At 49.2% G+C, this 25,931-nt stretch overlaps 2 protein-coding genes across 9 annotated transcripts in view; one reads left to right on the top strand and one right to left on the bottom strand.

Moving 5' to 3' along the window:
- Positions 1–843: 843 nt before the first annotated feature.
- On the bottom strand, positions 844–21,786 carry PRR14L (proline rich 14 like). Of its 8 annotated transcripts, XM_064168260.1 has the most exons (10): positions 20,706–21,786; positions 19,518–19,657; positions 19,066–19,401; positions 17,495–17,576; positions 10,345–15,652; positions 7,180–7,248; positions 6,366–6,534; positions 5,989–6,095; positions 4,953–5,024; positions 844–4,299 (listed from the first exon to the last, which is right to left on the bottom strand). In XM_064168260.1, exons 2-10 carry the CDS (start codon positions 19,614–19,616, stop codon positions 4,023–4,025), a joined length of 6,519 nt encoding a protein of 2,172 aa, XP_064024330.1. In that variant the 5' UTR covers positions 19,617–19,657; positions 20,706–21,786; the 3' UTR covers positions 844–4,022. The 8 variants fall into 8 exon arrangements, with proteins under 8 accessions (XP_064024330.1, XP_064024329.1, XP_064024332.1 ...); XM_064168259.1 differs by having other exon boundaries at positions 19,518–21,786; XM_064168262.1 differs by lacking the exon at positions 19,518–19,657 and having other exon boundaries at positions 20,573–21,786.
- DEPDC5 (DEP domain containing 5, GATOR1 subcomplex subunit) overlaps positions 19,849–25,931 on the top strand; it is a 44,306-nt gene continuing 38,223 nt past the window's right edge. Inside the window, 5 exon segments of the mRNA XM_064168274.1 lie at positions 19,849–20,465; positions 23,293–23,410; positions 23,891–23,978; positions 24,659–24,705; positions 25,184–25,269. Coding sequence (XP_064024344.1) covers positions 23,353–23,410; positions 23,891–23,978; positions 24,659–24,705; positions 25,184–25,269 — 279 coding nt within the window. The 5' untranslated portion in view covers positions 19,849–20,465; positions 23,293–23,352.

The raw sequence follows: 25,931 nt of genomic DNA, 5'->3' as shown, positions 1-25,931 counted from the left end.
CTGAACTGCAGCAAGGGCTTTAACTCCAGCACACCTGAGCCGAGACTGCCCTGTCTCCTTTACCCCTTATTTGACACTGATTAGAGAGAGGTTGCAAGTCCAAACTTAGCCGCTTTTGGGAGAAAAAAAGAGCGCTGAACGGTGAACAGCAAATCCCTGTATGAGAAGAGAGCCCTGAAGATGCTGAGGGACAGCAGGGTGCTTCCGGAGGTCTCTGAGGTGCGCCCTTCCTTCTTCTCTTTGCTGGAGCTTAGGTGCCACCTGCGGGACTCGTGCAGCGCTGCACTTGAGAGGAGGGAGTGGGGACAAGAGTCAGGGCAGCAGATAACAGCTTAGTTCGGCCAAGAGCTGCGTGCAGCAGAACGAGTGGGCAGCCCGGGTGACACACAGGCTTTTAGGGGTGGAGGGGCGACGAGAGTGTTCTCTGGCATAGACATCACAGAAGTGCAACAGCCTTCCTGCCGCTCCTGGACTTCAGCTTTATTTTGAAAGCAGCACACCGATGTTTGTGCAGGCAGGAGCTCAGGAACCAGGAGCTGGCTCAGCTTTGAAGCTAGCAAGAGCTGCCTGTGCTGTCTGGCTCCTACTACTCAACCACTTTAAGACATGGCTGCTATGAGTAGTAGCTAGGATCATGCTTAGAAGCCCTCAAGTCTGCTTCTGATCCTATTACACTATGGCTATGGGTGAGTGAACGCTTGAATTCCTGCTCCACACCCCACCAACTGCCTACCCACTTAACCATGCTAGTTCCCTTGGAGATGTGAGCTCTCCCTGCTCTAGGCAAGACAGAGCCATTGCGCATATTTACTGAACCAGCCTGAAGAAGGCCTGAGAACCCTCTGGGTTTTTAAGAGAAATTTATTTCCATAAATTAAAACCACAGACAAAGGAAACAGTAAATTTTTAGTCACACAATATTGAGGAGAAATGAAATGCCAAGAGCAGGAGCATACGCCTTCCCAAGGAGCTATCCGCTAGCTTGACGGCACCCTACAGACTTTCATTCCAGTTACCATCCATAACTCTAGAAAAGCACCTGGAACATGATACAGCAAAGGCCCACCTCGAATCACACACAGCCAAGGAGCACTGCTTGCAGAAATTCAGACCCAGCAAGCAGCACAACTCAGACCTATGCAGGCCAGCCAGGCAAATGCTGTGACACCCATTAGGCAGTTGTGGCTGCTCCAGCATGGTGAAACTAAGAAGCTGTTGTTTGTTTGCAAAGTGATCTTTCACTTGTCTGGTTCCAGAACACTACAAGACAGTACATGACTAAAGCTTTGCAATTCTTCTCAAGTTGTTCCAAACATTGCTCTGTGAGAAGTATGTGCAGTGTCTTGTCATGATCACGGGAAAAAATCCTTCTGCAGTGGGTTCATTTTATGGAAGGGCAAGTGTACACTTCCTTCAGCTAAGGCTGACCTAAAGATGCGCCCCTCCTTGTCTTTCGGTGCTCTGGGGCCAGAGCAGCTCAGAATGGCCAAGCCTTCGCTTCTGCTTGTGTGCAAGCAGCAGCCACAAGGAGCAAGGCTGCTTCACAAGTGCTGTAAAGAGCAACATAGATGAGAGAGGAAAAGAGTGCACAAGGTGACTGATGTATGTATGCTGGAGAGGGGCAGGAGAAGCTTTCTCTCAATTACATCTCTCCCATCATACAAATACTAAACCAAAACAGAGCAATGCTGTGTACCTGGGTTTCCACAAGCTAGGGTCTGGGACAAACTAGGCAACTGCATCAGCATTTTGCAACTCCACTAATTTTTCTTGGCTTTGCACTGCTGACCCTGTTAAAAATAAAGCTAAGAAATGTTATTTCAAAGCAATCAGAAACAAGACACAGCAAGGAAGCACAGCAACAAAAATCCAAACAATCAACAAATAAACCCCCAGCCCCAAAGAAAAAAACAACATATTCCATGTTTTGAAGCACATCAGAGGTCTGAACTTTGCCTGGACTCCCAGTTTCTTCCCTCCCCACCTGAATCTGTGTGTCCCCAAAAGCCCCAGTAAGGTCACAGCTCAGTTGTGACAGCACTAGAAGCCTCCCATACTAACAGAAGATGAATGAATGCTGTGTGGCAACTCCAACCTATGGCAGAAACCCGTAAAAATATCTCTCTCTTGCTACAGCTTCCAACCAGCCAATAACCCAGCACAGGGGAAGTCTGAAAATGTTTTAAGAAGGCAGCAGACCTTTATTTTTAGAGATAACTTTTTATAAAAATAGAGGATCAGTTAAAATCTTCTACAGCAGCCCCCACAGGTTAACCAGACCTTGCTGCTGAGTTTGTCAGTATGCTCAAAGCTTGGCTGCCTTGTTTGCCCTCAAGACTCAAGCACCACTACTCTAAGCACACAACCCTCCCTTTTCTTCAGTGTTCCTGATTCAAGACAATCAGCCTCTGAGACAAGAGCGTAAACTTCTAGGGATCCCAGCATGAAAGCTGGGAGCAAGCCAAGCCTAGCTCACATTTCCTTCAGGACTCAGGCACAGTGTCGTTGTTTTCTGCCATTCCTCTGCTTTCATAGCTCTGAAAGTCCACAGATTGATTGTTCTGTTTTCTGTTTGGTCAGTAGCAGAAGTGGCAGAGCAACAGAAGATACAGAGGGTATTTTCAGCCTTGCATTTACTGAGACTTACTAAAAATACCCACCCACTACATATTGCCTCAGCTTCTAAGGCAACAGAAACTGTATCACGTGGGTAGGTAAATAAGAAAGTGCAAGTTTTAAGTGACCAGTGAAGGAAAGAGCAGAGCACTCCAGTCTGAGCATCCCAGCAAGGACAGCTTGGCCTGAATCAATTCCATAGGCACTAAAGGACAGGAATGACCTGAACTGCAGCTAGCATTTATTTGGAACTATGCTTCAAGTACCTTTAACACAACTTACCCAAGGAGGGAGCTCTGTGCCCTCAGAAGCTACAGCTGAGAGCCTGCCCAGTGCTGCATCAGCTAACTACAGACAGGCCTGCATAATGGAAAACACAAAAAGATTTTCACCTGCTAGGAAGCTCTCGGCACAGCACCAGCTGTTGTGTGCAGCACTGCTGTACAGAGAATAGCCACTTCTGAGCCAAGGTGGGAAAAATATTTTCTTCTTGGCATTAAAATCAAGTTGGTACTTTTAATGCAATTAAAAAAACCTTAGATTTTGCTGGTGGCCCCTCTGTGCAGGAGCTCAGCTCAGTTAAACAAAATCCTCTGCTTGCACATCCTGCAGCTTCATATCCTCACGGGCTAATTATCTTTGCCTCTAGAGAAGAGGCTGGCATCAGCCAAATGGGTACAAACTCTGCATCTTGGGAAAACTCAGTACTGGGCACCCTATTTTCTTAAAATATGACCTTTTTTCGAGCTCAGTCATGTTAAAAGGTATCCTCATGCAGCAAATAAGGAACATATACAAAGTGCAAGTGTTTTAAAGTCTGGTTATATAGGACTTCTGCTGTCTGAAGCCAGGAAGGGCACAGAAGCTCTGGAGGAACCTCCTAAGTAAAGAGAAGGAAGAACCAATTGAAAGCTACCTTTAATTATCACAAGTTAGTGGCATATCAAGAATGTGCTTGCTGGAGTTTCTCCTTACCAAACCCCACTTCCCTTCTCTCAAGTTGCTCCAAACAGCCATTACAGTACCACAGCAGACTTGAGTGTGCAAAGGACCTGGAGTACAGGGCTGTAGGGACTGATGCTGCACTGCTTCCTCCTCAGCACACCTACTCTACCCCTGAGAGCTGTTTAGCAATCACCAAACACTGGCAGTCATTGCCAGGTTGGGGAAGGACTGGTCAGTGGTACATGGCTGTGTTCCACTCCAACAGGAACCTAGAAGAATCCCTCCAGTAGCATTTAAAAACTAGGGTAGAATAGCACCTTAAAGAGGGCCACAGCCAGAGCCAGATCGTGGGGTGCCAAGCCAGGGTGGCAGAGTAGTGCGAGAGGAAGTCAGCAGATTTCCCCCAGCAGGACTATGACACTAAAGGAGCTGACTGGACTGTTTTCAGTGAAACAGTTCCCTCAGACACCAGAGGCCTGCTCCTGTTCAGCCTCCTCTGCAAAAAAGGCTTCCAGGTCCATTAGCTTCTGACTCAAAAGAGCATCGAGCTCTGCGCTCTGCAGTGCAGCTCTCTTTGCCCGGGTGAAGCTGCCCACTGCCTTGATTTTGGCTCGTGCCCTCCTCTTCCGGGGAAGAGTGAAGTCCTGGAACTCTAGAATCCGCTTTCTCTTCTGCTGGCTGACAGAGACAAAGTGCCCATTCTTCTCTTTGGGCTCCTCAAAGATGGTTTCCAAGCTCCTGGTGAAAGCAAAGGACAGAACTCATGAATACTCATGAAGCAGGTAACCACCTCACCAGGAGAGGGGTCCTGGGGGATCTCCCAGCCCAAGCAAACACAATTCTAACTTGGACATTTTTACAGTCTGCCCCAACCTTTTGTAATGCAAACTTGTTTGCAGCTTTCACCTCCTACAACCTCACAGTACTGCTAGCTACACTATTTGTAACTGGTGCAGAATCTCTTTTTGTCTGGAATTCAGTTCAAAAGCACAATTACAGAGTCTTGATTTTACAGAAGAAATAGATTTGAACATTAAAATGTAGCAGTCTTTATAATCGTGCTCTGCTTGATGGCAGGCAGTGTTTCTGGGTGCTATAAAGAACATTTAGCTGCCTTTGAATTTTGAACAAATCAGTTCTGTACGTGGGTGGAGGCTGGAATGGATCAGTAGGTTAAAAAAAAAATCTCTACTCAGAGTGAAACAACTGCAAAGCCTTGGTCTCTTACACTCCTCCCCACCCAAACAGCAAAGGGGATTTCTGCGCAATTAGCTTTCTCTGCCACTTCCAACTAGAGCAATTTTAAACCAACTTAGCTCCTTCTTAGCTTGCCTTTAATCTCTCTGCCCAAACCATTTACATTTGTTTTCTCATGAGGAAGCAGAACCAACCTGGCTGGAGGGGGGGACTTATAGTTCTTGTTTGTGTAAATCTCTTCCAAACTAAATTCTTTCTTCTTAAGCCTGAAAAAGTAGAGAACAAATGAATCAAGAAAGAAGGCTTTTTAAACTGCCTCTTTTCACATCTTTACAAGAAGCAAGCATGGTTTCCATTCTGTGCCTAAACACTGATTATGCTTTAGCTAACTGGGGACAGGGAGAAATGAAACTGAGGTGGCTAAATACATCATTTCATACAGTGTTTTGATGAGATCTGGGTCAAGTCTTGCCATTTCTGCAGGGCTCGATGCTCCTTCTAGCAGCCTGTGATGTTTTGAAATAGTGATGCTCAAAAGAAGTAAGGGAAACCCCTTCCCAGGTCACTTTGTGGAAGCTAAGAAAGGGCTTCCATTATAGTTTAGCAGATGAACATTTCATCTGGAACCTGGTTTCAAAGGTTAGTCATGGAAGCTTCCTTAGCAAGCTGATCTCTAAGAAATGCATTCTGTCAGAGTTGGCACTTCTGGCTTAGTCACTGACAGGAAAAGCTTCTCCCATTGCTGCCAGTGCTTACCCCTTGTACACTGAACTAATGTTCCACTCAGATCATAATCCATAAAAAAAGAAGGGGCTGCAAAGAGCCCCAACACAATTTGCACCAACAGATCACTTTGTCTCACTGTGCCTTCTCTTCACTGCGTGCTTAGCAAGATGGACTTCTTTCTTCTGTAGCAAACCATGCCACTGCAGTTTAGCTTGGCACATTTTGCCCAAACTCCAGTCAGTAACTCATATCCCACAGGCTTTACTTATCCTTTCTCACTTGGAGAAAATTATGTTCCAAGACCTCCTTAACTCCTCAGTCTTTCATAGGGCTGGCAGTGCTGTGGCAGTCTGCTCTTGCCAAGGGAGCAACCCCCAGATGTGGCTCGGCTGAGAGCAAACGGAATGGTGGTGAGAAAGAGAAGCAATTGCTGAATGATGACACTGCCAGGAAGAAGATGTAAGCAACAGAAGCTTTGTGAGTCCACTCAAAATTCCTGCTCACCTTTTTGGTTTGGGCAGTCCCATTGGAGTAAGGTTGGGGTCTGGCTTAGGAACAGTTTTCCTGATGCGGATCTGTGAGACTTTCTTTGGCCTCTTTTCTGGCTCAGTCTTAAGAAATATTATTAAAAATAAAAAAGATTAAAATGCAGAAGACAACAACCACACCTGTCAAAAGGATTCCCGTTTATGTTGGGTATGCATTATCTTCAGAGTGAACATTCCTCTTTGCTTTACCACCTTCCTTCTGCTTGGATAAAAGAAAGCAGCAGCAGAGACCAGGCCCAGCAGCCTGTTTTCTCACCTCCTTAAGATTTGCTAGATCAGCCACAGCTTTGGGGAACCAGCATCTGAGATAAGTAAAATCTAACATGAACTCACTTTTTTCAGTTCTGTGTTATCTTGAGATCCAAGACAGGCTGGGAGGGACGCATCAGCATCATCAAGGGCATGCACCTGGAGCTCATTTGCTGAAAGCCTGGCGGGGCACAGCAGTGGGTCTGGAAGTGGGCAAGACTTTGGTAATGGAAGAGGGAATGAGGCCTCCAGGCTGTAAGAGAGAAAGAAGGGCACATGTGGAGAACAAGACCCAAGCTAAGCAATGTGGGCACAGCCAGCCTGAGTTCACACAACTGTCCAAGTCAGTGAACGCTTTCTCCAGGGCGCAGATACAGCTAACAGCTGCTGCAGCCTGCCCTGATCCTGAAACAAACTGAGCTGCTGGGGTATTTCCCATGCAATTTCAAACACAGCCAAACAGCTTTCCTCTCTGTTTAGTAATTACCTATAGAAAGAGATTAAGTCTCCTTCTCTGGCAGCAAATTTCTCCAATTGTGCTTTTTGTTTACAGGTAAATTTAAAGCACAGTTTTTGTATCTGCCATCCCAACACCCAGAAGGGATGAAGGAAGCCTCAGCCCCTGAGATCTAACTGCTGAAACAGAAAGAACGGAAACCAGCTTCTACAGTGTCACAGATCCACACTGCCTGAGAAGGGGCACAAGGTGGCTGAAAGTGACGTGGTGTTTGCACTAGTGCCCCTGCACACTTCTCCACTTCTTCACTATCATTGTAACCAGAAGACTGTTATTGGAGTGAAGTGCCAAGAGCTGAAAGCCAAACTGACATAAGCAAAGTGTTTCTGAGAGCTCACGATCCCAGCACGCAGAACCAACATCAAAGTCCCGGAGCCTCACCGTATGTCCCGACCCACAGTCTGCAGTGCTTCCAGGCTCTGTACAGGTAGGTGTGGTAACATGGCACAGCTGGTTCAAAAGAAGAATGAAAAACAAAAAACAAAATAGACAGAAATTAGGTCTACACTATAAGGAAGGTGAAGAAAAAATGATCAGTATACACTGGACTGCAAGAGAAACTGCTAGTACCAGAAGAGGAATAAAAGAGTAAGCCAGCACAAGGGCAGGCCAACTCTGCATCTAGCCCCCCCACTTCACTGACAGCTGCTTAAGGAAAATCCTGCAGTGGTGAGGAAAGTGCAGAAAGAGGGAGACAGTAGTAGCCTGAAAGGTGTAATTGTTTCTGTGAAAGTCTGTACTCCTCAGACAAAACCACCAGTCTCTTAAAGTAACCAGAATCCTTGGCTGCTTAAAGGAGACTGCACAGAGGTATCAGGAACAAGAAAAAAGGAAGGATCTGCAGATGATCTGTCTCTGACTCTCACAGTCTCACTTCAGCCTTTTTTAATTGCTTGAAAGAACATTCCACAAAGCTTGGTAATTACAACAACTCCATGTCAGAGAAGTCAGCACAGGAGCTCTAAGTCCTTTAATATTAAGCACTATTTTTGTGCCCACACTATTAGTAGCACGGGGGAAAACCCAAAGTTGGGCAGGTTTTATGACATGAAACAGCAAAATCTGTACTTGCTGTTCTCCCAAACTAACTAAATGTACTTCACTGCTCTACAGTGAAGCTGCAGCCAGACTGGAGTGCTGTGAAATCAATGAAAACCAACCATGCTGGCACCATGGACAAGTTCAAGCACAAGGAGGTCAGAAAGACACATGTCTTGTGCTTGTCAGTTAACGTCAGAACCTCCATCAACAGTGCATTAGGCTCCTAGCTGCCAGATGCAGAGCTCCCTGCTTTCTGCAATAATAACAGAGAAAAACAAACACTGCAGAAATGTTTCATCCAGGTGAGTCTTAATTAAAAGCAGATTTCATGTACAGAATGCTTTATTTCTGCTGGTGGAAGTGACAGGAGATTTTAGGCAGGACAGCAACTGATTGTCCTTGGTATTAAAATCACTGAAAGAACTTAAAGAGCACAGCTCTCTTCCAGAGGAAAGTGGCCTGTGGAGGATCTGAAGCCAATTCTTAGTTTTTCTGTTTTCAACTACCTTAATCCAAACAGGCAAAGAGGTTTGTCACAGTGGAGCTGCTGCAAGCATGCTGCTCGTGTGCCTGGACTTAGAGACCAAACACTTAATTCAGAGGAGATTGGGTTTTTTTGAGTACACACAAATTTAAGAGAGATTTACTTAATTATCCTTTTGTCACGGCTCCTGTTAGTACCAGTAAGGCAAACATTAGCTGAGCACAGGCTGGCAGTCCTCAGCAGAACAAGCTCTAGAATGGTGCTGTAACAAAAACATTAGGGTTTGGCCTTTATGTTGTTTTACAGCCAAACCTTCCATGTTCATTTCTGCTTAACTGTTTTAAGGACAGAATTTATCTGCTGCACTTCTTGAAGCTCCTGCAAATATCCAACTCGCTGCATGCTACAACAACTTCACCTGAAAGAAAATCTGAGCAGGTAGAAGGAGGGCTGCCCCAGGTGCACCTGAGAGGGATTCTGCAGAAAACCAGGTGAGTTTTAGACTCTTCTAATTCTGATTTTCACTTGAAGTGCTAAGGTTTGATTTGGCTTCTTTCCCTTTGGGATAAAGATCATTCACAGCAAAAGATTTGCTTTTCAAAGTGCCCTTTACATAGAGGAATTCAGTCCTCTCCCAGCCCAAGGGTAAGATGCCTCAATAAAAGAAAGCAGTCCATTCACCTCAGACACACAGCTTAGTTGTCAGGCTTGCTTTGTTTTAGAGGAGGGCAGCAATGTCTTGGTTTTGAGTGCTCCAGCTGTAGTTTGTTGGTACGGATGCTTCCAGAGTGCTCACTGGAGCACTGGAAACTTTAGCCTGCTATCCTGGCTCCCATGGGATGAGAAATCCTGCAGGACCCCTAGAGTGTGGTACAAACTTGTCCTCTGCCATCAGTCACTGTCTTTCTTCTGGTGCAAACAGCTCCAGCACGGAGCACTACTTACATAAGTTTACTCACAGCTTTGGCAATGGAGTAGTACTTACATAAGCTTACTCACAGCCTTGGTAGACATCAGAATTTCTACGAACAAGGGATAAACTTTGAGGTGTGTTCTCCATTGGGACACACCAAAATGCAGCAGTAGTTATCTGGCAAGATTTCTGGTTATGTCAAGCTACGACACAGGACAAGCCAAACCGAGCAGTTCTTCAGAGACTGCCACATTAAACAAAAGAATTAGCCACTTTTCCACAGTGCTCAGCAGCCTGGGCACTGCCCAGGGATCTCAAAACTAGAAAATCAGTCAGTGAGGAACAAAAGGCAGAATCTTTGCTCAAGGGCATGCTAAAATCCTGCAAGGGAGCTAGGAACTTCTCTCATTCTGTTTTTCAGTAAAGAGGTCTCAGACATGGGCAACAGAGTGAGATTAAATAAACAGAGCAGATTTCAGTCCTCCTCCCACCTACAACCAGAGTGATAGAGAAATTCACTTCCAACCTGAACTGCAGCTACACTTGCTTGTGCCAACAATACATGTGGCACAGGCTATCAAAAGGCACAGCACAGGTAAAGAGGTTTCAGTCAACACAGAACAGGCACAAAATACAACTGAAAATTTAACTGAATGTCATCCCCCACCCCTTAAGATTCTTCCTAACCTGAATGGAGCATTTTACAGCAGTTCCAAGTGGCACTTGTGGCTCAGACCTCTGAAAAAAACTTTCCTACCTCAGGAATCCAGTTGTTCTGCAGTCACTCTGAACAGACTTAGTGAAGGAGCTCACCTTTCTGCTTTATAAACTCTGGTGCATGGTGTGTGTATTTTGCAAGGGAGAAGAAAATAGAGTTAGCCATTCTGACAAAAACAGAAGTGAAGGCAAATAGATTTAAATTCAGCTAACAGACTGCTCCACAGGGGAAAAACCTTCCATGCTGAGCCAGTTTTGGAGCAGAACGTGGAGATCTGGAGTCAGGGGAAACTGCCCCTCAGGACAAGCTGTAAGTGCCCTCTCCCTCCCAAAGGCAGCAAGTGTGTGCCCTCCACGCCTTTCACCTCAGACATAGGTTGATGGGATTTACCTGTTGTCGAAGCCCACACCTGGCTGCCACTTGCTGGGACTGGAATGGAGAGGAGTGATTTCGGAGGGATAGGCAGAGGGACCGTGCTGGCTCCACACGGAGAGAGCCCTGCCCAGCGAGTATGGCAGTGAAGAGATGAGGACATCTGCCACAGAGGGTGGGTGCCGGGCGCCCTTCAGACCCTGTGCGAATTGGGATATGAAGAGTCTCTGGATGGTAGGAATGTGACTGGTTAAATTTCTTCTTCGGGTCCAAATCCTGTAACACCCAGGGGAAGAAAGTGCCAGCACTGTGTGAAGACCAAGCAGGGAGGAACCTCCTCTTCTTTCAGCTGTGGTGTTTCTTCCACGGTCAGGATGAAGGGCAGGAGCCCTGGGGGTCGTTATGGAGTGAGAGGAATGCAGCTTGGAGCTCAGACTGGAACCTTCCTCCAGAGCTGTTGAACGTGAACAGCTCTGAGACAGGAGAAAAGAGAAAGTCCACTCAGAAGGCGTTGCTGCCATTTGCCCCAAGACTGATCTGTGATGCACAGAGTGCTGGGATGTGATCCCTGGGAGGTCTGTCACAGGACTGGAGTCCAGTTTTATGTGAAAAGACACTGGGAAACCCGGGGAATCGAAAAAGGAGCCTGGAGGCTTGTGGCTCAAGTCTGAAAAGAGTATTTTGGTAGATTCTGGAGAATAAAGTGCCAAAGGCTGGAAGCTGAACATCTTGGTGCACCAACTGTCAGCCCAGCGTGAGTGTAAGCTCCTGTTAATGCAGGAAAAGGCATCCAGTAGGTTCTTTGACCTCCGCTGGCTGCACCGCTTGGCCACCGGGAGAATTTCAGAAGAGTACGGCAGAGCTTCCAAGCCATGGGTGCCCTCAGCAGGTGCCAGCAGCTTGCTGGCCATGGCAGACAGCCTGCTCAGCAGCGCTGGCTCTTTGGTACATTTCCTAAGCTTCAAGCTGTTAAACAAGCTGCGCCTGCTGGCCCTCTGCCCAGGCACACACATGAACCTCAGGGCTGCTTCCGCTTCCGTTGCCACTGCTTTACATGGCAAGCACAGAGATTTGGGAAGAGTCTTGTCTTGCTGAGGGAGGACTTCTAGGGGAGCCTCAAAGAAAGGTGAACTTCTCATTTTGTTGGGTTTTCTGATGGTTTTTGGCTGGCATAATGTGGGAACCTTTTTGCACGTCCTTCCAGGCTGTATTTTCAGTGGAAGAGGTCCTCTTATTTCATTTGTGGTTCTAAAGGCACCAGGGATTCCATCATACCCTAAATTAAGGTTCAGGTTTTCTGCTTCTGAATCCTGAGTCTTCACAATCTGTGAACTAATAACATCTGTGGTAATCTTTGGCCTTTTGACTTCCTGTAAAGTGCTGCATGGTTTATTTTTACTGGTTCTAACAGCCAGAGTCTCCTCTGGAGTGCCACTGAGCTTTCCATTTCTTGATATCACCAGCTCCTTTGACAAGCTGCACAACAGCTCAGAACTGTGCAACAGACAGGGCTGCAGTGTGATTTTGGCTTTCTCTTGGTACCCTGACTTCTGCTGTGCCTTGGCTGGCAGATGCACTTCCACCTTTGCACGCTGCTTCTTTCTCTTGAGTACCTGGCACTGCTCTGCTTGGTCAAGCCTCTTTGACCCCAAAGCCTTATGCTCCTTGCAAACAGAATGCCTCGGTTTGGTGGCCTGGCCTCCTGGCCTGGCCTTCAGATGATCTCTGCTCTGTGCATGCAGTGTGTAAGGCACACAGACTTTACTGCCACCCACGCAGCTGGAGGGTGACTCTTTGCAGCTGCCTGGTCGCATACTCTTTCCTGGGGAGAGTGTGGGCGCAGGCTTGTGCTGCAGCCCTGGGGAAGTCTCTGCATCAGCTGCATTTTGAGTGTGAGCAGCCTGCACAGCTTCTGAAAGCAGGCTGGCGCCTGCTAAGCCTGTGAGCCTTGTATCCTTGTTTTCTTCTTTGGAAAGATTACTTAAGTTAGGTCTTGGGATTTCATCCAACGCCTTTCCACAATTCTCAGTACTGAGAGGGACTACTTTGCTACCAGACTCGTTTGAATCTTCTAACGCGACTCTTAGACTCTCTCCTCCACCAAGAAAAGAATCTGTGGGCAATGTTTTTCTGGGGGCTACTTCTCTCCACATCTGCTCTTCCACACAGGTGCTCCTAAATTTCTCCCCGTGGCGAGTTCTTTTCTGTGAGGCCCCCCTCCTGTCTCTCGCAGCTGCCACGCCGTGCCCCTCTTCTCTTAGGCTCTCTTTGTTGTGCGCACAAACTCTGGAGCTTTTTGCGCCATTCAGAAAGCCAGCGGCCACGTCACTGCCTGCAGGTGGCATCTCTGCAGTGCTGGCTTTTCTCCTAACAGACGTGGTCACAGAAAGAGGTTTTGTCACTGAAGAATCTTCACTAAAACCTCTGGCTGAAGCTGAACCACAGTTCTGTGTCTGTGTTTGCACTGCTTTTACACACAGCTTTTCTTTCTCTGTCACAGAGGCTTCGCAGCTCAGAGCTGGGAGGCTTTCTGAACCCACCCCAGCCTCGGTAAAAGATTCCTGGCTTCCAGGGTGGGGTGGATCAGTACCCTGTTGAGCATCACTTTCTGTACCAGGCTCAAGTGTTAACTGCAGGCAATAGTTACTTAAGGTAGGTTTTGTTCTCAGAGGGTTTTGGTTCTGTGTCTCTGAGCACACTTGGCTGTTTTCTGGCTTACAGGACAGACTCTGCCGGGCTGATGAGCAGAGCAATGAGGCACACCCTACCTTCCCCTGCTCCTTCCCCAGCTTCTGCTCTGACAAAGGGAGCTGCAGTTCATCTCCTGCCAGCACCAGCTCTGCTCGCCCTCTGGGACACTGCTGTGAGCACTGTGGCTTGTTATCAGAGAAGTTTCTTTCCAGAGCTCCTTTACCTTCTCTTTCACACTTGTTCTGCTCCTTTAGTTTGATTGTCTTCTCTTCAGTTAAGTGACTGCCAAAGCCCACATACCCCACACAATCCTTGCTTCTCACACCCTTTGACGGGTCCAACTCCACTGCCTTCACTGTCAGGAGTCCCTGCAAACTGTCTTCTCTTGCACATTGCTGACCCAAGTGAGGGAGGTCATCTCTTGTTTTCAACAGTATCTCTTCCCTTTGCCCAGAGCAGATGGATAGTTTGTGTCCTTCTGCAGAAGTAGCCACGGTTTGTGGTTTATTGAAACTCTCCAAATGTTGCTTGCTGCCACCAAAGCCCCTCCCAGGTGCAAGATGTGGATTTTCCATTGTTTGAACACTGGTGCTGGAGACTGAAGCACTCCACTCGGGGTGGGTAGCTGGGAGTGATGCCACTTTCCCCTTCTCAGCCATGCCCAGCTCACTGTCCTTTGGGCCTAATGCAGAGTTGCAAAGCCCAAAATGATCACAAATAATTTCACTGCTGTCTGTTACTCGGCCAAGATCAAATCTTTTCACAGCCTCTATACTCTTACTTGAAAACTCTTCTACCAAGGTAGCAAGAGGCTCCTCTGCAGGACAAGCTAAGCAAGACATGGATTTTGCTGTAGAAGTGTTCTTTAGCCCATGCAGCTGTGTACCTCTGCTGCTGCAGGCATCTTCAGCAGGAAGAGATCCAAGTGCCCAAGAGAAGCGTGCTGCTGGAAGGGTGATTGCCTTCTTGCTGTGATATCCTCCTTCCAAATTAGCATTTTCCTCAATGTTCTTATCAGCCTCAGCATTAGAACAGGGACTGCTCAGCAGAACATCACCCAGACACGTGCTCCCTGCTAACACACAGGAAGCACCAGCAGCTGCATGCTGCTCTCTCGTACTCCACTTCTGACAGCTCCATGTGGCAGCCTGTTCCTTCTCTGGAGCAGTGACCACAGGCTCTGTTTTCCCTGCTGAAAGCTTTGTGTTCTTTTGGAAACTTCTGTTTGTCCTAGTGGGGTTACAAAAAGTCCTGGAACTTCCTGAAGACTTGAATTGGTCATTATGAAGCATGGCTTCAGGGACTTGTTCCCCTGTTGCTTCAGAAGCACCAACTGAGTCTTTGCCAGGTACATTACCCTGAGCCTTGTCCCTGCTTGAAAATTCACTAGCAATACAAGAAGGACTCTCCTCACAATGAGGTTCTCTTGATTTTTGTGCTACAAGAGGTTGAGTTACATTTAGTGTATAAATCAGATCAGTGTCTTTGCCAGCACACAAACTGGCATCACTAACAGCCTCTGTAGCTTCATCTGGACTGGCAGCCAGCTTCTCTGGTGTTGTATTACTTTGAGATTCCTTTTGAAACAGTTGTGCTTCAGGTGAATCTTTTTCTGGCTTGGTACCAAGATCCAGCCAGCTGTGGCTACTAGGAGGAATTTCACTGGAAGCATTACAAAAGCAGGTGTCTGTCTGCTCAGCTCCAGGGCAGGCAACGCTGCTTGCTTCCAACAGCCTGTTTGCTTCTGTGTCATCCCTGCAGAGATCACTGGCAGAGAACTGCCATTGGTCCTTTTTCAGTTTAGAACCTTCTGATGGGACCATTGTAAATGTTCCTTTTGAGAATTCCACAGGAGGTACAGTAGCAGAACTAAGAACTGGATCATTTTTAGCACTAGATAATACTTTGCTCCTTACCACTGAGATCTGCTCTGCTGGTTTGGATGTGGAAGTTTGATTTCCTACAGACTCAGTTCCATGATGATAGGGAGCCTGGCTTTCCATGGGCTTGGGAAGGTCCTTTCTGGAGGCTTCAGTGACAGTTCCACAGACTGCAGTACTTTGGTTTTCTAGTGGCCTATTTCTGAAGTCCAGATAACAGAAGCCTTTCAGAACGGAACACAGAACCTCAGAAGGTTTTGTGGAGAGTGTTCTACAGCTTTCTAGTGATGACAACCTAGGAGGTTCTTCGGGAGCACTGCTTTCTTCATCCTGCTGATGAGTCTGGCAATTAGCACGTGATGCACTAAATTCACTCCCAGGATTTCGTTTGGGTAGCTTTTCCTCTCTAGTCTCCAGAACAGGTACAGTCTCACCCCCTGCTGTCGGTGGCATGGCAGCATGGGCTCTCAACCCACTACATTCACTTGCTTCTTGTGGATGCTCTGTGGCTGATTCAATGTCTGTGTGCTCTAAAGGCTCCAGAAAATCTAATGTGTTGGTTTCTGAAAGCTCGGCTCTGGCTGTGGCTGTGCCTGGGCATTCACTGCTCTCGGGTAGAAGACCTTTCCTCACTCTGTCCTTCCTGCAGCCTGCTTTACTAACTATGCTAGTCCCATCAGCCTTCATACCTTGTTCTTCTTCAGTGAGCTTTGGCAGAGCTTCAGCTGTCACCTGAACACTTGCTTGATTTCCTTCTGCATAAGAACAAACAAGGCAAATCAGAAGCAGGGACGACATTTGGGAGGCACTCAGTAAGCTCCTGTCAGTAGTGCACACAAGAGCGTGTGTGACGGTTCTGGAGGAGCACTGGCACAAGCAATCCTACTGCAAGCCTTTAGAGGACAAACCACCCCACCACACAGCTAAGCAGACAGGTGCAACCATTTGCCATACAGACACTCCCCAGGAGCAGCAGGCATCCAAAGGCTTTGCTTTTTCAGACCCCTCTCATACCAAGCTAGGTGCAATGCAGATGCTGCAGCTCACTGTCTGTGAAGTTGTGGCCAACATCACCACGCTCATTTGTAGCGTCAAAGCTCAGAACACAGCTGTGCACTAGCAGCCATCTCTGCTGCTTCCCCCCAAGGCTTTTTGTCAGAATTTAGCCACAGGGAGACAATGCTGCTTTCACTTGGCCCAAGCAGAAGAGCGACGGTGCTAAGTCACCAGCCTGTACTGGCTTCCTGTTCAAAGCTCCCCAGGAACATCTTTGCTCAGACTTCTGCAGATCTTTTTGTCGAGGCAATGCCAAGCACCGATCCAGGCTGGGCAGTGAGTGGCTGGAGAGCAGCCCTGAGGAGACTGACTTAGGGGTGCTGCTGGAGGAGAAGCTCAACAGGAGCCAGCAGTGTGCACTTGCATCCCAGAAAGCCAACCAGAGTCTGGGCTGCAGCAGGAGAAGTGTGGCCAGCAGGACCAGGGAGGTGATTCTCCCTCTCAACTCCACCCTGGTGAGACCCCACCTGGAGTACTGCATCCAGTTCTGGAGCCCGTGGGACAAGAGGGATGTGGAGATGCTGGAGAGTGTCCAGAGCAGGGCCAGGAGGATGCTCAGAGGCTGCAGCAGCTCTGCTGTGAGCACAGCCTGAAAGAATTGGGACTGTGCAGGCTGGAGCAGAGGAGGCTCCCAGGTGACCTTCTTGTAGCCTTTCAGTATCTGAAGGGAGCTACAAAAAAGCTGGGGAGGGACTTTTTAGGCTATCAGGGAATGACAGGACTGGGGGGAATGGAGCAAAGCTGGAGGTGGGGAGAGTCAGATGGGACATGAGGAAGAAGTTCTCTACCATGAGAGAGTGGTGAGAGCCTGGAATGGGTTGCCCAGGGAGGTGGTTGAGGCCCCATCTCTGGAGGTGTTTAAGGCCAGGCTGGATGAGGCTCTGGCCAGCCTGCTCTAGTGTAGGGTGTCCCTGCCCATGCAGGGGGGTTGGAACTGGCTGATCCTTGTGGTCCCTTCCAACCCTGCCTGATTCTATGATTTTCTACTACGGACCAAGCCTGGCTGGCATTCCTCTCAACTAAGTAGGAGTTTGGTCATGAGAGCATGGAGGGTGAAAGAAAATCATCAGCAGATGCAGCCAAAGTGCAAAGTGTTTAGAGCTACAAGGTTACAGGCCACAATGAAATGAAGAATTAGATTTTTTGTCCCCTTCCTTTGGATTCTGAACTTCTGTTTTTAAAGCCCTAGAAAACGACTGAGTCCCACTTTTCCCACATCCTTGCTATTGCTGCTCTCATATAATCCATCTTGCAAATAGAAGGAAATGCAAAACATCTGCTGTGAACACCTTCTGCTTTGGGGTGGGTAAGTCTTTGAAGTCAGTAACTAAAACATGTCTTGTACATAAAAGGTCTTCAGGCAGATGCCAGGAAAAAGCAGAGGCTGAAGTCTTCCTATTGCTGAAGCTATGCAGGGTAATAGTTTTCTGCTCTACAGCAAAGCAAATTAGTTATCCCACCATCACTCAGCAGCTTGAAACCAACAAAACATAAGCTGGGAGAGAAGCAGGGGTGGACAGGGGGTACAGCTAAACATGTACCTGTGCTCCTCGGAGAGCCCACGGTCCCAGTGCCACACATTGCCCAAGGCTTCACCTCCTGCTGCTGTGAGTCAGGGTTCTCCTGAAACAAGACAGAAATATCAGAGGTGATTGGTCTGCTTTCCAAAAGCTTTAGCATGTTTCAGGGCCTGTCCCTGCTCCGCTTGGTTAGTTCTGAATCAGAAAACCACCAAGGACCCTCAGAATGTATCAGCCCTTGCACATAGGCAGCCTTGGGTTGTCACTCCTCTCTGATCCTATCAGTCACCACTGTCTCACCACACATGCAGAAAAGATTTGTACATAGCAGCAATCAAGTCTTGTGATGCAAGCGGCTATAATCTACGTGGCTTAAAACGCAAATTGTGACAAACATGAATCAGAAGAACAATCCAGCCCCTGAGCCTGCCTTGCATCCCCACACCACTGCTGCATACCTCTGGTAGGACCTGTGCTTTTGCTGGTCACCCCATCATTTGGCTCAAAAAACCCACAAATCCAGGAGCAGGTGACCTGGCTCTCCTTTAAGAAACCCCAAACCAAAACATGACTCCACAAGCAAAATACTTGCACTGGGAAACTGAGTGACTAGGGACCATTTGACTCACTGGATTGTCAAGCTTGCCAATAAACCAACCAGAGGTCACAATCCAGAGCCAAAGCTGCGTGGCCTTTAGTGCTGTGCAACACCAAACAGTGAGTGTAAAACATGCTCCTAGGCACCTCATCCAGCTACCTCCTGGCTGGCACACAGTCACTCACAAGACTTCTTTTCTCCTCTATGGCCTTTTGGGATGTGTGAAAATTATTTACAAAGTCCACTGAGCAAGAAAGTCACCAAAAATCTCAAAATTTAAACAGAGTTTTGTTACTCTTTATTGGACTATTCTTCGGCAGAGCTTACAGCAGCCTTTGCCTGGAAATAACAGTTTTATTACCAGTATTTGCTAGAGGGGAGAAAAAAGCAGCCATGAGCAGGAGACAGACCTATTTGAAAAGAGGGGCCTAATTTACAGTGATTTCCTCTCTAATTACAAGCAGGACTCTCAAAACCAAGAATAATCTTTATTTTTAGATTAAAACCTGAAATACCCCAGTGGAGCCACTTCTGGTATTCTAATACTATTCCCTGACTGAAATAACTGTGACTTGGTGGTTAGTGCCTTAACTGGAGCTGATGGTACTGGTACACTCTGTTACACCCACAGCCATGGGTACTGGGTAAGAACCTGCTGCTCTGCTGAAGCAGAGTCCGATTTCTCACTGCACTCATCACAAACCAGCTAACAACACACACCAATGAGAAACAGTAAACCACTTGGACACAGTCCTCTGCCCGCTCACTCTAACCCCAAACTCCAAATATCACACAGGGATGGACTTTTGCATTTGCTTACTTGTTCTGACCCACTTTCCCCAGGAGCTAAAGCACAGAACTCAGCATGATAGTCCTCAGCAACTTGTACCTCTTTGTCTTCTTCCTGGTATCCATCCCTGCAACAGCCTAGTTTCCTAACGTTACTTTTTGTGTTTGTTTCATCCTTTTCAAGGTCTCCAGCCTTTAGCAATACCTCAGGAAGGGACTCTGCTGGCTCATGAGAAATCGCCTTGAGCATATCCCCCAAATCCTCTGTCTTCTGGCGAAAGCTCTCTGCTGCAGAGGCGCTGCGATGCTCCGCTGACAGACTGTCGCTGTGTCCTAGCACACGCGTGGATCCTCCAGGCTTTGCATCTAGGCCAACATCAGACTCTGCAACAGCCATGGGTTCCGTGGAGGTGCTCTCTGGCAGCCCAGTGCACCGCTCCCCTATCACAGCAGACATGGAAGAATCGAGGAGAGGTTCCACCCCAGATAATAGCATCAGGGCAGCTGAAGATTGGTTGGCATAAGCTTTCCACAGTTCACCCTAGAAATAAAAGTAGTGTTAAATCAACATGCATAGGAATAATCCCCAGGTTAGAAGGAAAAGCTTCGTTCTCCAAGATTCAAGCACAGATGCTTAAGAAAGATACTTCCAAATACCTTCCAAAGAGATGAGAAACGTTTGAGCATGTAAGCAAACGCTTCACTACCAAGAGAGGGGAGCACGGACAAAGGGAGATCCCCAAGGCTCTCGTCCATTCAAACATCTCCTTGCAGACACAACCTCATCTTCTGCAACACTGGAAAAGAGATCCTGAAATTTTCTTACATCTCTACATTTTTTCTCTGGACAGAAAAACAACTTCCCTCAGATGTTTCTGCCTTGAAGCACCCCCTCCTGTGACATCATCCATCACACGCGGTGCCTGGCAGCTCCTCTCACGTAAGCACCCGACAGGCTGTACGTGGGATGTGCGGTGCCAGCAATACTCTGCCACACAGCCCTGCCTCTGGTGTCAGGGCCCTGGCCAGCCCAGCAAGACACTGGTCCCCAGCACCCACTTCGCAGCGAGAGCACTCAGCAGCGCACATCACCCTAGAGAGCGCAGCGGTTGCGGCTGGTCTGACACAAGTGCTGCGGGGGTAACAGATCCCCGACATGCAAAGGCTACGGCCCGACCGCTCCCGAAGGCTTGCGTACCCACAGGACTCATCGGTTACCCGGTTAACAAGATCACTGGGTCAGTAATGGGGCGCTGGCTCGCTGCTCCCTAAGCAAACCAGCCTGTACTGAAGCAGGCTACACCTGCGCCAGCCTTGGGGGACACTCGAGGACAGCTGTCTTTGGGAACGATCCCCTTCCCGGCAGTACTCGCTAACCGGAGCCCCGATGGGGAGCCCCGGCTGCGGGCAGAGCCGGCACCGCTCCTTTGTCCGACGAGCGGCTGCAGCGTGGACAGACTCAGCCCCGGATCCTTCTTCCGAGGTGGAAGCCCCCGCTCCGGCGCCGGACGGCAGCGGCCCGACCTGAGGCGGAACCTGCTACGCCTGTCCCCGGAGTTCTACACCCACCCAGAGGCAGAGCACCGGAGGACGCCGCTGCTTTCGGTAATTATGCAGCCACCGGTGCTCTCCCCGGTGCCGGCAGGGAGCAGCTCGGCCCCGCACAGCCCCCGCTGCGCCCGCGCAGAGCAGGGCCCCCGGCAGACACTCGCCTGCGAGTCGCCGGGTCCACCGCTGCCCACTCCCGGCCGGCGGCAAGAGGCGGCCCCGGTCCGGAGAGGCACACATCCCACACACTCCCCCCGGGTCCGCAGCCCGACGACGGCAGCGCTCCGCTCCCGTTACCTTAGCGGCAGCGGCCGCCGGCCCCGCTCCTGCCCGCACCGTCGAGCCGCGCCGCCCGCCCCCTGCTCGGTCACATCACTTCCTCATCCGGGCCCGCCGCCCGCCCGCTCCCTCTCCCCGCACACCCGGCCCCGGCGGCAGTTGCTGTGGCTCCGCCCCGCCGGCCCGGCCCGCTCCTTCCCGCCCGGCTCGGGGGTTGGCGGTCCGTGACGCGCGCCTGCCGGGCCGCCGGCCCCGGATGCGGAAGCGGTGAGCACCGCCTGAGTGGTCTCGTCGGGACAGTGCCGCCGCGGCCGCCCGCCGGCGGGGACACGGGACCGGGAGGTCAGGGCCTCGCGCTCGACCCGCTGCGCGGCCGCTAGCAGGGGTGGGGCCGCGCTCCGGCTCCGCGGCTGCAGGCGCTGCGGGGGGACTGGCTCGGCCGGCGGCTCCCGGTGAGCGGCCCGGAGCGACGAGGTGACCGAGGCCGCTCTGCGTCCGCGCTGCGCGGTGTCCGCCGCTCTCTCCTTTCCCTGGGGCTGCCGAAGGGCTCTTGCACGGACCGCCGAGCTTCTCGCTTTGCGGTGCGGACCCCACCGCTGGCAGCTGCTCTGGGGGAGGAACTCAGGCGTCCCTCTTTACTGCGCTCTCTCGTACGCGGGCAGCGGGACGAGCGCAGGAGCTGTCGCAGCGGCGTTAAGGACCGGTGGGTTTGCTCGCTGCATTCCACTCGTGCGGGGACGGATGGAGCCGGCCCTGCCTGTCTGGCGTCCGTCGTCCGGGCGGCTGTTTCTCTTAGAGCCGCATCCTTTGCGAGTGCGAAGGTTTCAGAGTTATTTTAGCAGACCTCGCCCGGTGTTTTCCCCGCCGTGCCGTAGCAGCTCGGTAGCGCGAGCCCGTCGGTGAGCTCCGTACGCAGCCTGTTTTAAGGGCACACCTTTAAGCTCCTCTGCGTTTTGATTTGTGTAAGAGCAGGGTTAGAACTAGGGCAGTTTGTTTTAATAACGTGCTGTAGTTGTATGACGAGTCCTTATCCTTAAGGAAAATGTGCAGCTGAAATGCTCCTCTCGAAAGCTTAGGTTGCAGAAGTACAGGTCCTCCTGTGAAACGTCTGAAATGAAAGTGGCAGGAAGAAAGCGAGCAGTGGCTGATGCAGCTGAACCGGAGTAAGGCGAACCCCTGCCTCAGGCGCCAGCCCTTGCTGGGCTCTGTGGCGCTGCCCACTGCGAGGTGCAGCTGCTGCGACAGCCCGGAGCCAGCCGGGTGGGGAATCCGGCGTCTGGGAGAGATGTGGGAAAGGACGTGTGAAAGAGGGGGGTGACAAACCCGGGAGGTATAACTGGCAGTGAACACAGGCTGGAGCATACATCTTAGTGCTGGAGCAGAGGAGGTTCTGCATCAACATAAGGAAAAACTTTTTCACTGCACAGACAGGTTGTGGAGTCTCCTTCACTGGAAATACTCAAAACCCGCCTGGATGTGTTCCTGTCACTGTGCTCTGGCGGGGGGGGTTGGACTCACATGATCACAGGATATTAGGAGTTGAAAGGGACCCAAAGAGGTCACCGAGTCCAACCCCCCTGCCAGAGCAGGACCATACAAACTGGCTCAGGCCACACGGGAACCCATCTGGAGCCTTGACAGGCTCCAGAGAAGGAGACTCCACAACCTCTCCGAGGAGCCTGTTCCAGTGCTCCATGACCCTTACTGTAAAGAAGTTCCTTGTGTTGAGGTGGAACCTCCTGTGCTGCAGCTTACACCCATTGCTCCTTGTCCTATTCTAGGGAGCAGTGAGCAGAACCTGCTCCCTCCCTTCTGACCCCCAGCCCTCAGATGTTTATAAACATTGATTAAATCCCCTCTCAATCTTCTCCAGACTAAAAAGCCCCAGGTCCCTCAGCCTCTCCTCATCAGGCAGTGCCCTCCAGTCCCCTAATCATCCTTGTAGCTCTCCCGTGGATCCTCTCCAGTAGATCCCTGTCCCTCTTAAAATGGGGAACCCAAAACTGAAGGCAGCATTCAAGATGAGGTCTCAGCAGGGCAGAGTAAAGGAGAAGGAGAATCTCCTTTGATCTGCTGAACACACTCTTCTTATTAAACCCCAAGATCCCACTGGCCTTCTTGGCCACAAGGGCACGCTGCTGTCTCATAGTTAACTTGTTATCCACCAGGACTCCCAGGTCCCTCTCCACAGGGCTGCGCTCCAGCAGATCACCTCCCAGCCTGTCTTGGTGCAGTTTATTGTTCCTCCCCAGGTGCAGGACTCTGCACTTGTCCTTGTTGAACCTCATTTTGTTCCTCTGTGCCCAGCTCTCCAGGCTGTCCAGGTCTCGTTGGATGGCTGCACAGCCTTCAGCTGCATCAGCCAAGCTTCTCAGTTTGGTGTCATCAGAAAACTTGATCATTAGACTCGAGGAGCAGTGCTGTCTCTGGCAGGAGGGCTGATACTAAGCCTCTAGGCTGACATGTAAAGTTTGTAAGGTACCTGCCTTTCAGGTGTGGTGTGCTTGGCTATGTGGTGGTAGAACAGCTTTTGTTCATGCACAGAAGTGTAGAGAGTGTGTTTGTAATGACAGGAGATCTGTGCTTCTTTTTCTTTCCATATTAGATTTGCACGATGTCTTCAACTGTTCTTACTCGAAGCAGCTGAGAAGAACTGGAACTCAAGATGAGAACCAACAAGGTGTACAAGCTCGTCATACATAAGAAGGGTTTTGGAGGCAGTGGTCAGTATCTCCTGGTTTGTAGCGGGCAGACCAGCACCCTCTTAACTGAATGCACTTAACAGATGGATTCATCTGTTTAAGAGAACAGCCAAGACAGAACTTTGATGCACAGGCAGCAGTAGCAGCCAGAGCTCCGAAAGGTCTTTTCATAGCCAGAAGCTGTAGAATGAAATGGCTTTTGTCAGAGCAGGGAGAGCTCACACCTAGACAATAGAGCTGTTTTATTCTACCTCTTTCTCTGCTGTTTTGTTGCTTTTACCCTTGTATTTCAGTCATCCTAATAAGTGACAGACATGTCAATCCCTTGTGACAAGTTTTGTGATTGCAAATAAAAAGGTTGTGGCCTGGCTGGAGAGGGGCACTATGGTGCCTTGCTGATGTGTTCATGCTGGACTGGGGCACTTTATAGAGTTAGCCATTGCACATCTGTTTGGTATAGATCTCTTCACTGCAGATTTCCTCCTCCTTTATGTCTTGTAGATGATGAGCTGGTCGTGAATCCTAAAGTATTTCTTCAGATCAAGCTGGGAGATGTGGTTGAAATTGCCCATCCCAATGATGAGTACAGGTGAGTTTTCTGCTGATGTCAAGCTGCTCTGGTTAGAATGCTGAACACAAGTTGCTTCTGGAGTGAGAGGCTCTTGGAGCTGGTACAACTTTGCTTTGGGATGATGCTGTGGGTTTGGTTTTGGTTTTGCCTGAAGAAAAGGATGTACCTGGCAGGAGCTCTTCCTTGAAGATTATGGAATGCTTTGTGTTTGGTGTTGGTTTGCTGACCTTTCATAGGACAGTTAGCCCTGCAATGACAATCTGCAGTGCCTTTATCCTCTTCATAGAGCTGCTATTACCTAACAACTGTTCTTCCACCCTGTAGCATATCCTAGGCAAAATGAAGACTTCCTGGTCAGCTGTAGAAGCTTAATTTCTCTCATTTGAAGCTCTTCATTCTGCAGCTGGTGTCTGGCAAATACCGGCACACTTGTATGAGGTTCTGAGGAGTTCCTGGGTGGTTTACTGCCCCATTTAAGCTGTCATTTCTGTCTAAAAAGTGCCTCTTCATTATAGCAGGTGTAAAGACCAAGATGGGATGGCAGGCAGAAAGGATGATGTCTCAAGCTTTTTAGATGTTTCTTGATGTTTCTCTGTAGCTTATCCCATGCTCCTTGTTTTTAAGTAGTTTTGAGTGTGATTTACCAGAGCTGACTCCTGGTGTCTCAATTTGTCTACCTTTTTTTTTTCACATGCCAGTCCTCTGCTTCTACAAGTGAAGTCCCTCAAGGAAGATCTGCAGAAAGGTAACATGCGAGGCCCGTGGGCTGCACAGTGAAACCACACTCAAAGATGAAGTGATGGGGCTGCACCTGTGCCTCTCTAGTGCCTGTGTTTTAGCTCTGTAAGAAGTGCTTTGTGGGTTCAGGAAGGGATGGGTTGTGATGCCATCAGAAAATGAAGAGCCAACTTGAAATCTGCTTTTGGCAGTGGTTTAAGCAAAAGTGGTTTGTTTGCCTTACATCGTTGTTGTTTCTGCATTCCCTGCCCAGCTTTATATCTTGTCTTCTGGCAGCAATTAATTCAGCCTAAACTTTGAGTTTATCTCACCTGCTTTGATTTTAATGACTCTTCAAATGGGCCATAGCTGAAAGAAGCTGATGCCTTTTACTGAGTCCCCAAGTGTTTTGTGACAGTCTTGCTGTATTGCTCTTGTGCCTGTAAACCACTTGAAGCCTTTGGGTTCAGTTCTCTGTTGTCTTTTCTCTCTCTTCTCTGTGCCAGAAACTATCAGTGTGGATCAGACAGTGGCACAAGTGTTCCGCCTGCGGCCGTACCAGGATGTCCACGTGAATGTTGTGGACCCGAAGGTCTGTGCCTTTGCAGCCTTTGTCATCTGTTCTGTCACATAGCTCAGATCCCTGCTCTGTGGATTTTTGTCTGCAGCAGTATTGGAAAAAAGGCATTGACTGTTCATTGAATGTGTTCAACCTTTCTTAAGAAAGCCACGCTTGAGCAATTGAGCTCTTTGTTTTGTGTCTCTACTCTCCTTACCATCCTTGCTGTCTTTTGGAAGTCTGGACCAACTTCCATGCAGCTGGACAGAAATTTAGAAATTCCAAATACCTTTGCATTCCAGAAATTGAGGATGGGCAGGCAGAGTAAAGAGAACCAGCCTGTGGTCTAGTGGAGGGAAGGCCCATGGCGTGGATTTGCATGTCTTTAACACCAAAGACACATCTCTTGTAAATGTCCCAACTATGAGAAAAGCTTCAGGTAGAGCTAACATTCAGCATCAGACACAAATCCACAAAAAATGAGGCTTCCTTAGGGTTATGAACAATGCAAGTAGTTTGGTTTACCTGTGCTTGCAATTTGCACTGAGACTTGGTTTTTTTCTGGTTGTGTGCAATGTCTTGCAGCTCACAGCAGTTCCCGGTGCATGCATGGCTCTGACACCTTTTCTGGTGGGACTTCTCTTTTGTCTTGCATCCATGAGGAGTGTTGTCTCGCCCTGGAACATTTGGCTCTT

This window comes from Pogoniulus pusillus, chromosome 30 (genome assembly GCF_015220805.1).
Source record: "Pogoniulus pusillus isolate bPogPus1 chromosome 30, bPogPus1.pri, whole genome shotgun sequence".
Taxonomy (NCBI): Eukaryota; Metazoa; Chordata; class Aves; order Piciformes; family Lybiidae; genus Pogoniulus; species Pogoniulus pusillus.
This window is presented reverse-complemented; position numbering and strand designations above follow the sequence as displayed.